This window comes from Microcaecilia unicolor, unplaced genomic scaffold (genome assembly GCF_901765095.1).
Source record: "Microcaecilia unicolor unplaced genomic scaffold, aMicUni1.1, whole genome shotgun sequence".
Classification (NCBI taxonomy): Eukaryota; Metazoa; Chordata; class Amphibia; order Gymnophiona; family Siphonopidae; genus Microcaecilia; species Microcaecilia unicolor.
In genome coordinates, this window is record NW_021963050.1 from 255,595 (window position 1) to 267,984 (window position 12,390).

The following is a 12,390-nucleotide window of genomic DNA, read 5'->3' on the forward strand; positions in this document are numbered from 1 at the left end:
CCTGCACAATTGTAACAAAAGTGCACCAACATATATTTACACCTGCTCAAACAGTGCCATGTCCCACCCTCTTCCAATGGTAACTTGCTGTCAGAGGGAGTCAGGACATATCAGCACTTGGGTATGGGCCTGTGCTTAAAGGCCCTGTGTAGCGCTCAGTTATCTTACAGCTTCGGGCCCAGGAGAAAGTAGGGCAGTGTTGGCAGTAGGCCCACCAGAAGGCCATACTAGAGCTACACTGCAGCCCCCTCCCCCCACATTCTTTTACCCTAGCAAGATGCCTAGACTGTGTAGTAGCAGGGCCAGCCCTGTATGCACTGGCATTATAGAATCCCATACATTCAAACCAGTAATCAGTCTCAGGCAGTAGATGAAGAGAATGTTGCCCTTGGTACTGCTATTTTTATTTTCCCCCTGCCGTTACATAAGTGGGAATGGGGAAAGGTAATGCAAATTAGTGAGATAAAGAGAATTGGGGGTTATGTGAAGTCAGGGGTAAAGAGAACAATGATTTTGTATAGATTTCTGGCTTTTTGGCCTTTAGGTTGACCATCTTATTTCCCATTAGTTATTCCCCTTTTCCATTGTGGTGTTCATATGTTTGTAACTGAATGGCTCTTTATAAACGTAATACAAATAATTCCTACATTAAGAGAAGATTCACCATGTATATTTCTTAAGAGCTTTTTGGCATAACTGTGTGCTTTTTGTATTCTGTCACAGTAGTTGTTAGGATTAGAAATTGTTTTATATACCAGAAGAGAAAATCTGATGTAAATGGTAACATTTCATCTAAACAAACGACATAATCCTCCCCACCCCCCCCCCCCCCCCCCCCCACCAAACACCGCAGGCTCCAGTGGTTCTGTGGTCACAGGGATGGCCATATAATTAGCATGTCACATTTAAATGCACATGGAGGGGCATAATTGAACAAAAACGTCTATCTCCATGGCCGTTTATCTCCGAGAACGGGTCCGTGAAGGGGCGGACCGAACTGTATTTTCGCAAAAAATAGACGTCCATGTTTTATTCGACAATTTGTGAGCTGGGCGTTTTTGTTTTTCAGCGATAATAGAAAATGAAAGCGCCCAGCTCAAAAACGAATAAATCCAAGGCATTTGTTCGTGGGAGGGGCCAGGATTCATAGTGCACTGGTCCCCCTCACATGCCAGGACACCAACCGGGCACCCTAGGGGGCACTTTTACAATAACAAAAAAAAGGTAAAAGAGCTCCCATGTGCATAGCACCCTTCCCTTGTGTGTTGAGCCCCCCAAATCCCCCTCAAAACCCACTGCCCACAAGTCTACACCATTATTATAGCCCTAAGGGGTGAAGGGGGCACCTACATGTGGGTACAGTGGGTTTGGGGGGGGTTGGACGACTAATAAGCATTAAGCAGCACAATTGTAACAGGTAGGGGGGGATGGGCCTGGGTCCACCTGTCTGAAGTCCACTGCACCCCCTAACAACTGCTTCAGGGACCTGCATACTGCTGCCAGGGAGGTGGGTATGACATTTGATGGTGAAACTAAAAAGTTGTGAAACATCATTTTTTTTGTGGTGGGAGGGGGTTAGTGACCACTGGGGGAGTCAGGGGAGGTCATCCCCGATTCCCTCCGATGGTCATCTGGTCATTTAGAGCACTTTTTTGGGACCTGTTCGTGTGAAAAAAGGGTCCAACAAAAGTGGCCTAAATGTTCGCTAAAAACGCCTTTATTTTTTCGATTATTGCCCTAACGCGTACATCTCTCCTCGGCCGATAACCACGCCCCAGTTCCACCTTCGCCACACCCCCATCAACTTTGTCCGCATCCGCGATGGAGTACAGTTGAAAACGTCCAAAATCGGCTTTCGATTATACAGATTTATTCGTTTTTGTGAGATAAACGTCTATCTCCCGATTTAAGTCGAAATCTAGGCGTTTTTCTCTTTCGATTATAAGGTGGATAGCATCTGAGTCCATTCTGTGCAATCAATTAAGGTAATTTTGAGTAACCATTAATTACAAACCCAGATATTTGACTGCTTATACTTGTAGCAATTTTCAAAGAAAAGGTGCCTGGGGATCCTTCACTTTGAAAAGTGGTGAGCATGAAGTTTATGCACTAAAAGCACTCATTTTACACTTGTTTATATGTGTGGATGGTGGAGGGAAGATAAATGACTTGTACACCTGTATACAAATTAACCAATCAGCATAGATAGTGAGGGAATTCCAAGAAAGGAAGCAACAATATAGAGAGAATTCATTGATTCAGCTGGACTTGCTGCTGCTATGTAGTGGTTAATAAAAACTACTAGTTCTCAGTTCCGTTGTTGTTGATTATCCATGAGCAGAGATGAACACTACATATGAGGCCTATTACATTTTTCTGCTACTATGGTTTGTATCTCCTCTCTCTCTCTCTCTCTGACTATAGTTATGAATAGATATTGAGATTGGTATTGACAGCCTCTCGAGGCCTCAAGTTGAACAAATATGACTCAGTTCTTAGAAGTCCTTAAGCTCTTCTTGGATGCTGTGGAGGAACTGAGTTCAGGAATGACCACTTTGGTTGCTGTCATTCCGATCCTGAATTTCTTATGAAGCATAAAATGCTACTTAGCTCAGCTTAGCTTGGTTTGCTGTAATCTTTAAAGAATAAAAAACGGACCCGCACCATTATGGTCCATATTTCGTGAGTCTGCTTCAGAGTCTGGTCCTAGATTGACGCTGAGGCAGGTTCACAAAACATGGACCATGTCAGTGCGGGTCCGTTTTTGATTCTTTAAAGATTACAGCAAACCAAGCAAAGCTAAGTAGCATTTTATGCTTCATAAGAAATTTAATTTATAACATAATTGGAAATGTGGACGTGTGAATCATGTGAATTGATTAAAGGTAATATAAAACAATATAAATATTAAAATAAATATATACCCATCTGTTATGACCAATGACAATTTGTTACTGGGCAGTGACCAGTGTGAAACGAGTCACTGCTGAGGAGCATTGTGGGTTATACCCCTGCTGGCTACATTAGACCCAAGTGTTGGGTTTTATTTGATGTGGTTATTCTGGCCCACACTGTATGAGTATGGACCTTGCAAATTGATTTAGACTATTCTACTATGGCACCTGGGCACGCGGGTTCTGTAATAGAATGTAGCCTAACCTGTTATCGGCATGTCTAACATTTACATATCCACAGTTACAGCAGGCATAGACCTGGCATAACTATGGTCACTTAAATGTGACAGGGACATATGGTGCAAGTTATGTGCATGAGAGCCTTGCCCATGAATAGTCCATGTATTTACTCTTCCCCCAGTGCATTTACACACTATCCCTGGGATTCTATAAATCATGCTGAGATTTCCACGTGAACATCAAAGCATATTCTATAACAATGCGCATAAGCTAATTGGTTAACAAACTAATTAGTGTTGATAATTGGATGTTAACACCAATTATCATCACTAATTGGCATTAATTAGAATTTATGCGCAGAACTGTCTAAGCGTATTTCTGTAACGTGGTGCACATAAAATTATAAGTTGTGTAGTTGAAATGTAGGCGTGGAATGGGTGGGTCATGGGCATTTCTAAAATCTATGTACATTGTTATATAATACAACTGCTCCACGCATAATTTAGGTGTCAGGTTTTATACCAAATTTTACTTGGCATATCTGCCCATGACTAAAATTAGTCTCGTGGAGCAGTGCTCCACGTATTCTGTATGCCACATAGAAATTTAGGCTTATTCTATAAAATATACCTAAATTAAGGTATACTTCATAGAATACGCTTAGGGAAATTTCATTTCAGCGTTGATTTTTTTTTAGGCATGCTATATAGAATCTAGTACTATGTCACTTACATGTGTCATTACAGAATAGAGCTTAAGCAATCTGCGGGCACTCTTACAAGTAAATGTACATGTATGTGCATAAGTACTTGCATTCTATATATGTATGTACTTAAGGGATATGTAAATGTGGGCACCAAGTTATAGAGCTGCCCTTCAAATGCACAGTAACACAGCAAATAAAGATGGTCCAGCCAGTCTGCCCAACAATGTAGCTAGAGCCATGCCTGCCACTCTATGTGGCCCCAGTTACCCATGCTTAAATGCTGGCTGTCAAGCCTCCACCATGCCAACCATAGAGACAGCCAGACACGATGGGGATGATATGTGGTTATACCAAGACTCCAAGTATTACTGATAGCATTCAACTTACCAGTCAAGATGTGTTCCCTTCCCTCCTGAGCTGCACAGCATCCTCACTCGTAGTGTATGACAATAAAGTGATCACACAGACCATAGAAGTCTGTCCAGCGACAAAGTCATAAAATCATTAAAGAACTCTCAATAGTCCTAAAATTCTGCAGACTTATTTGTTAAATAATCATTCTGATATAAAACATACTCAGCACATAAAGAACAGGACCCACTGGCATGATGTGTAAACTGTGAGAGCAATTTTCAAAGCTATTTACCTGAGTAGTTCGCAATTTATCCAGGTAAATTAGCCTATTCAAAAATTGCTGTTAGTGCAGCTGAAAGTGTGTGCAGGGTTTCATAATATGTGTAATTTTCAATAGATGGAGAGTTTCTGGAAGCCCGTTATGGGCAGAATCAGAAAGTAATGCACCCAGAATGTGTTTTCTCATGTATGAAAAATGAGGTACAAAGTTTTCATGTCATTTATATTTATGAAAGAGTTTGTTAACCTGCAGCAAGGCACTAGGTACTTGAAAGAGAAAATAGATACCAGCGTTGCCTCTGAAAGTTCCCATTGATCTTGTACTTAGCAAGATAGAGAACTGTTCCTTATCACCTTGGCCTCCAGAAAAAGAAAGGATGTGGTCACTGTAAAACTCTGTATTCCTCTTTCTGTACACAGTGCTGAGCAATTCCATACTGTCATGGCATGTTAGCTTGGTTTTTCAACCACACCTCTGTAATTCTGAAAAAGGAATTCAGAAAGCACCCAAGATCTATTGATAACATGAATTGTGCCTGGCAACACAGTTCCTCCTCTAATTCTTAACTCTATGATGCTTAATGCTTTGATTATCTTCCACTAAAAATCCTGAATGAGCCCTGGTCTTCCAGTTTTAAGTGCCCAAAGTAGGACAGAGTAAGAGTGATCTCTGTCAAGCTTTTAAATGCATTACAGCTTTTAAGCACAGCTCTCCTATCGGAGTTTAAATAACACACTATGTCATGATTAGTCAGCCACAAAATGACCTCTAATAGAAATGAAAAAGGGTTTTTGTCTATTTTATTGACAATATGCAACTCAAGTGATGGTCATGTGGGCGAAGGTCATTATTTTCAAACTATTGATGACAGCAAAATGAGATGGATGGTATCAACTCACAGGAAAAGCAATCATATGAATCTGCCTGCGTTATTGCTGCTAAAACACTCCAACACATAAACGACTTGGTTTTGCAGAATGTATGCCTTTAGGGGGGGTTGTGCCAAGGGAGTAAAACAAGCAAATCAAGCAGTGGACAGCAACAACCCAATAATTCATTGGAAGTGTGTGCATATCTTTAAATCATGGTAACAGAATCACACTACTTATTTGCAAGGGTGTCCTTCTTCAGTATGTGTTTTTGGTTGTTGGGTTTTGTTTTGTTTTTTTGCTTTTTTAGTATCTGAGCGGGTGAACTATTTCCATGATATTTCACAACAGAAAGATTGTGGAGGAGTAGCCTAGTGATGCTGACTGGAGACACAGACTGATAACCAGGGAGGTCCGTGTTCAAATGCTGCTTTTCTCACTGACACTGCTTGTCACCTTGGACAGTCACTTTACCCACCATTGCCTCAGGTACAAATTTAGGGGGCAATTCTATGGTGCCTAAACGCAGGCCACAGCAAATCAGTAGAGATGACCCAAATAATTTAATAGTTTAAAACACATGAGATATCACTCTTCTAATACAAGCCAGAGTGGTTCACAGCTCAAATATAAGGAGCAGAAAAGAAAAGCAAAACACGATAGGACAGTACCCTTCATCAACTCATCCATCCAGGAATTTGCAAATACCACACTCCTCAGCAATTCTGCAGGCCTCCAGTGACATATACCCAAGTTAGCTGACAGATCCAAATGCTTGCTGAAAAAAGTAAGTTTTTCAGCTTCATTTTAAATTGATAAAAAGAAGCTTCCCTCCATAACTATACTGGGAGTCGATTCCATAAAAAGAAGCAAGCCAAAAAAATGCACTCTCTCTCATGTTACCATGAGGTGAGCCTGCGATGTCTCAGGAAGTATCAGCAATTAAGCATTGGCAGACCTCAATGCTCTTGTAGGAACATCAGGACATATTAGAGAACCAAATATAAGAGTCCCCCTATATCATATCTTATGCATCAAAGTCAAAATCTTATAAAATGGCCTATATTCCACTGGCACTAGTTATAATGAATATACAATATACAGTGGAGTCACATGACCTCTCCACCCCTCCCAAATAATCTAATTCAGCATTCTGCAAAGTATTTAACCTCTTCCAAAGATAACAAGCAATTCACAAATAATATTCCCTTACCATTATCCAATTTTGAGATAACCAATGAATGTAAAAAATGTAAAGTAGCATTATCAAATATGACCTAATCACCCATAACATTTGCAAAGTACAAAAGCCCAATCACACCACACGGGAAACCTGTTGCTCAGATCTCAACCTTGAGTCAAGAATCACCCTCAGATATCAAAAGGACTCACACAAACACACGGCCTTCCAGGAATTGAGGACCCCTTTTACCACAGCTTTGTAAGGGGACCCCTAATTTAGTATGTGCAATTGGTACATAAATTTAGGCGCCCTTTATAGAATTTCCTTTTTAGAGTTTAAGTCCATTTGGACAGTAACATAACCTGTGTGCTTGAATTTGGAGTTAGATTAGGAAAAAGTGAGTAATCCTAGTGCCTGATATAAAATACATGAGCCCCTAAATGTAGGATCCCAAGTTTGGTGCCTACAATTCTCCCATATTTTCAGCCAACCTTAAGCTTTCAGCTGAAAATGTACTTAAATTTAGGGCTGCCATTCATTTGTCTAGATTTGAGAGCCTAATTTAAATGCCCGGGGCTGAGAATAGTTTTCTCTCCCCTAAGGATCCTAAATTTAGGCAATCTTGCAGAGGCATTGAATTTCTGGGAATAATGCTGACGGTGTTCAGCAAAATTCTGAGCGCTAGTGGTTGAATATCTACCCCATAATCCTCATATGTTATTTTCTGATCCCACCCATAATACCTCCCGAAACAACTATCAAAGATGCAACAAAAGTGGGGTAAGAAAAGAAACAAAATGTTGCTCACATCATGAGTGAAATGTCCGCCTTATAAAGCATTATAACCCTCCCGTACCAGCAGCAGCTCAGAGAAACTACAATAACTGACAAAGCAGATGAATACAATAATGTTCGAAATGAAGTAGGAGGAGGGGGCTAGTTTTTTGGCTGACATCAGCCCATGATGTTTTGTTTGGATACATGTTAAATGGGATGAATCAGAAGACTACATATTATTTTGACCCTCTCCCATTCCCCATGATATTGTGATCCAGAAATCATGAGCCTCTTCTCCAAAGAACCAAAATGAATCATGGGTTTCTAGCTGAGAGGTTTGGAGATCCAGGACTGGTGGAAGGAAAATGAATGCCCTGTGTAAAACTTCAGCCTTATTCCTCCCACCTCCCCCATTAATTCCAGGTCCCTAACTCCCCCTCTTGAGTTTTTGATAATTAAATCCCAGCCAAATTATCCCAACTCACTATCTCCCACAATAATCCTGTAAAATGCGTATCATTGGATATCATAGTTTTAAACTTTTAATGAAGGCAATTTCCAAAGGTTATTTATTCAGGTAAATGGTCTGTTGGAAAATTGTCAGCCTATTTGCATGGAAAAGTACACACTGATGGTTCTTTGAGTTTGAGTGACTGTTTTGCTATGACTGCAGCAGCTCTTTGCCGCCCCCTCAGAGGTTGCAAGGCGATTACCTAGACTTACCCAGTGGTAGAGCCAGCCCTGCATAGATGGCACTCCATGGATCAAAAAATGTCTGGAAGAACCACCACTCAGAAAAGGCCAGAATGAGTGATGTTTCAGTTGAAATACAGAAAGCTGAACTAAGAACCAATCGAGTCCCAGTCTTAGAAAGAATGCTGCTGTTAGGTAATCAACATCACCCTAAGTAAAATGCATTCACATGCACATCCTCTATACAATATCCATGCAACACCATAAAGCTAATATAAAAATGAACAGCTGTTAGTTACATTAATATGCTAAGTGAGCCCTAAAGAGTATTAATCTGAAGCAAGGCAATGGGTATTTGCAAGCAATTGGTTTTATTTCTAAACAATTATTGTTTTTCTTTATTATTAGCTGCAGTTGTGTAGAGCCAAATAATCCTAGCAATAAAACTTTGAATTACTGGAAGGAACACAATATCACTGCATCTGACATATCTTGGAAGAACCTAACCTCGACAGTAAGTGAAATTTTCAAACATAATAAATATTAGCATTCTATTTGCATTTTTATTGCTTGATTTGTAAGCACATGATGTTGCTTCTGTGACCTGAGAGCCTTATCTGTCTTATTAAGATGGTATATAAATAAATTTTAGAACAGTCACATTGAAAATGAAATCTCAAGCAAAGCAATTTATTGAAAAATAGACTTAAATATTGGAAAATTAAAATCCCTTTTTATAGGGGCTCAGGGGTCCTTTTAGAAAGATGCGCTGAGAAATGGCTTGCAGTAGTGTAGGCGCGGGTTTTGGGTGCACACCCATCCATTTTTCAGCACGCCTGTAAAAAATGCCTTTTAAAAATTTTTGACGAAAATGGACGTGCAGCAAAATAAAAATTGTCGCGAGTCCATTTTGGGTCTTAGACCTTATCGCCAGCCATTGACCTAGTGGTAAAGACTCATGTGGTAACCAGGCGGTAATGACCTATGCGCATCAAGTACCACTTGATGCGTGTCTGTTATGCACATCTGAAAATAAAAATATTTTCCGGACGCGTGTATTGGATGCACACCAAAAATGAAATTACTGCAAGAGCCACATGGTAGTTGGGTGGTAATTCCATTTTGGCATGCGTTGGGCGTATGTAGACACTTCCGTGGCTTAGTAAAAGGCCCCTTAGTGCGGAAAATGGTATGTCCAAGTTGGGATGTTCATATAGCCCTGAGTATTTTACAAAAGGCTCTACTGAGCCTTTTGTAAAATGCATATCCAAGAGTGCACAAGCATGTACAGCTGAAGCATTAACTTTAAAAACCTACTAGTGCAGAAAAGACTTATATCACTCAGTCCTTTACATGTATAAGTGCCAGCATCTATATGTGTAAGTCTTGGCAATGTATATATGGATTTTCCAGATTTTACAACACTACATATATAAGAAGAGCCAGGGGAAGTAATTCCTTTTAGTAAATTTTTGAGGTAGCGTTACATACCACAGAGGTTAGCACAACTTCCCCTTGAATCACCGATGAACACCCCAGGTCCAAACATGCAGCACCTGGCACTTGTGCATGTCAAAACCAGTGCTGAAAACTTTTTAAATATGCATGTATACCAGTTATGAAATGGGAACTGTACCTATAATTTATTAGCCTGCTCAGACCATGCTGCATCCTGGAGCATCTACACATATGAATAGTGGCTTTCCGAAATCACCATTTACATGTGTATGCAATCTACATGTGAAATGCTATTATATTCACATGTGCATGCTTCTAACACGTCCTCCTTAGAGTGCTTGTAAAGCTGAAAGCTTTAGGCCGTGGGTTTGACTGTACAAGAGTCCTGCTAGGTTGATTATGAACTAGAATATTTGGGTTTTAAATTGAACCTTTGGACCTGATATTCAGCTGTACTTATCTGGGTAGAAGCCACTGATCACTAGGACCAGCAACTGATTTTCAACAGATAATAGCACTGAAAATCATTACAAACCTTCACGCTCTTTGAGATCTTCTCAAAAGCAGCTACTTCATGTTCGTTCTTTTAAGCAGATTCATCTAAAAGAATACAGGTATTTCATATTTTATGTTAAAGGCCCTAAATTGTGGAATGCATTGCTCTTCAAGCTTCATTCTGTGAAGGAAATTACTGAGTTTAAGAGAGATCTAAAAATGCATATGTTTATTTGAGCATATGGATCAATAGATGAATGATAGCATTTTGTTTTATAACAGTATTTGATGTCATATTTTTATTATAATTCTGTGTAAGTATGTATTAGCTGAAGTAATGTATGATTTTGTTTTATTATTCTATTTATTGTATTGGATTTTTATTATGTATGTATTTTTGTTCCCCACTTAGACTGCTCCAGATACAGTGGGCTAGAAATAAAGTTTTATTATTTATTATTATTTTATTACTGCCGTTTATGATGCTGTCCAAGTAATGTAGGGGCACTCCGGGGGCGGAACTAAGGCAAAGCCAGAATTTATCCAGATATTGCTGATGTTCAACACTAGTATCTGGATAAATACAATGGATTCTGGTTAATTGGGACATCGCTTAATTGGGGCAGCTGCATATTGACCCAAAACCCAGAGAACAGAAACAAAGCACGATTGTAAAGGTGCAACAGTTTTGCTTATGTGGGACAACACTCAAATAATTTGGGGCAGTAACATACATCAAATGTCATCAATACATCACCAACCCCTGAAGTTTCTATGGGCTGCCGCGCTTCCATACACGTGCTACTGTGGGATGTGTCATGTTCCATCTGTGGCGTCTGCTGAACAAATGACAAAGAAAGATCTAACACTCATAAACAAAATCGCCTTGCTAGAAGAATTGTAAAAAGAACCGCCAAACACCAGTCAGTGCCAACTGTTAGAGATTACAGGAGTGCCAAAATCCAGAATAGCACATGTTGTACAGCCAGAGAAATTGATAAACGAGTGGACTTTAACTGAGAGGCAACAGGGCATTTCCCAAAAATGAAAGCATAATGGTAAGGATCTCAATGTAGAAGAGGCCCGAAATCTGTGGTTCTCAATTGTAACAAGAAGTGGTGTTCATGTGAGTGGACCAATGTTCAAAAGCATCCATTGACAACACTTCAATGCTACAATGAAAGCGAGGGGTGTGAAGATGAAATCGTTGAGCAAATTTCAGTCAAACATATGAAGACTTCGGAAAACCAGTAAACTGAAGAGGATAACACAACTGAGCATGAACAAGTGACAAACCAGGTTGCCAGGAGATCTATTTCTGGATTAGAACTTTTCTTGATGCAGGAAGGCAATGAAGGCAATCCAGTTACTGCTCTAGAGACCTGTTCCAGTTTTGTCGAGCTGCAGTCAATGATGAGAGCTCGTCAAGGTACGCTTGACTGATACCTCAAGTATTAATGCTGTTTTGAATGAGAACTTTTCTTTTAATTTATGCAAATTTAAATGTTTTCTTTCCTTTGTTTCAACTTGTGTGTTATCAAGCAAATGTAAAATTTGAAATTAAACCATACTGTACTGAACTGTTTTTGTTTTCTTCCACTTTTGTGTTTGGACAATAAATAATTGTTTTGTCTTTTACCTGTCACTTGTAATCTTTCTTTAATGGTAATGTCAACTTTGTTTTTTGGGGGGCAGCTGCTTAATTGGGGCAATGTACTACAGTCCTGATGTGTCCCAATTAACAGGAATCCACTGTATAGTCACTGCAGCCCACAATGTGTTGTTCTGATACATGTTAAATGGGGATAGGTCAGATGACTACATATTATATTGACCCTCTCCCATCTCTGATGAAAATATGATCCATAAATCATGAGCCACAATCTGTGGGTTGCTAGCTGGTATCCCAAAATGAATCATGGGTTTCTGGCATGGAATTTCACAGATGCAGGGCTTTTTAGTTATCCAGACATACCTAGATACTGATCTGGATATCGATGCTGAATATTGGCCATAGCCATATAAGTTCTGGCAGTGGCTTATACCTGGATATTCTGTGTCAGTATCTGTACACCAGCTGCCCCTGAATATCTGGGTACAACTTTAAAAGCCATAGTCAATGTTTGAAATCAACACTGACCATGCTTTTTAAATACCAGGGGTGTTTTTGTACATTTGAAGAGGGGAGGGTTGAATATACAATACTGGAAGGTTTGACTTAAGAATCAGTAAACATGGCTCTCACACGTTAAATAAACAGCACATATTGTTGCAGGCTGCAGGATTCACACACACACACACACACACACACACACACACACACACACACACACACAAGCATTTTGCACTGACCCGATGAATAGAGTAGAATAGAGTTCTACTTTTAAAAACAAGATAGAGAAATGTGTTAACTTAGTGCAATAAAAAGCAGGCACCTGTGA

At 39.8% G+C, this 12,390-nt stretch overlaps 1 protein-coding gene across 1 annotated transcript in view; it reads left to right on the forward strand.

The window, feature by feature from the left end:
- The window catches only part of LOC115458840 (sodium-driven chloride bicarbonate exchanger-like), a 241,773-nt gene extending 233,230 nt beyond the window's left edge, over window positions 1–8,543 (forward strand). The window contains exon 15 of the mRNA XM_030188666.1: window positions 8,405–8,543. Within this exon, the coding sequence (XP_030044526.1) occupies window positions 8,405–8,543 (139 nt within the window). The remainder of the gene's footprint in view (window positions 1–8,404) is intronic.
- Window positions 8,544–12,390: the final 3,847 nt, after the last annotated feature.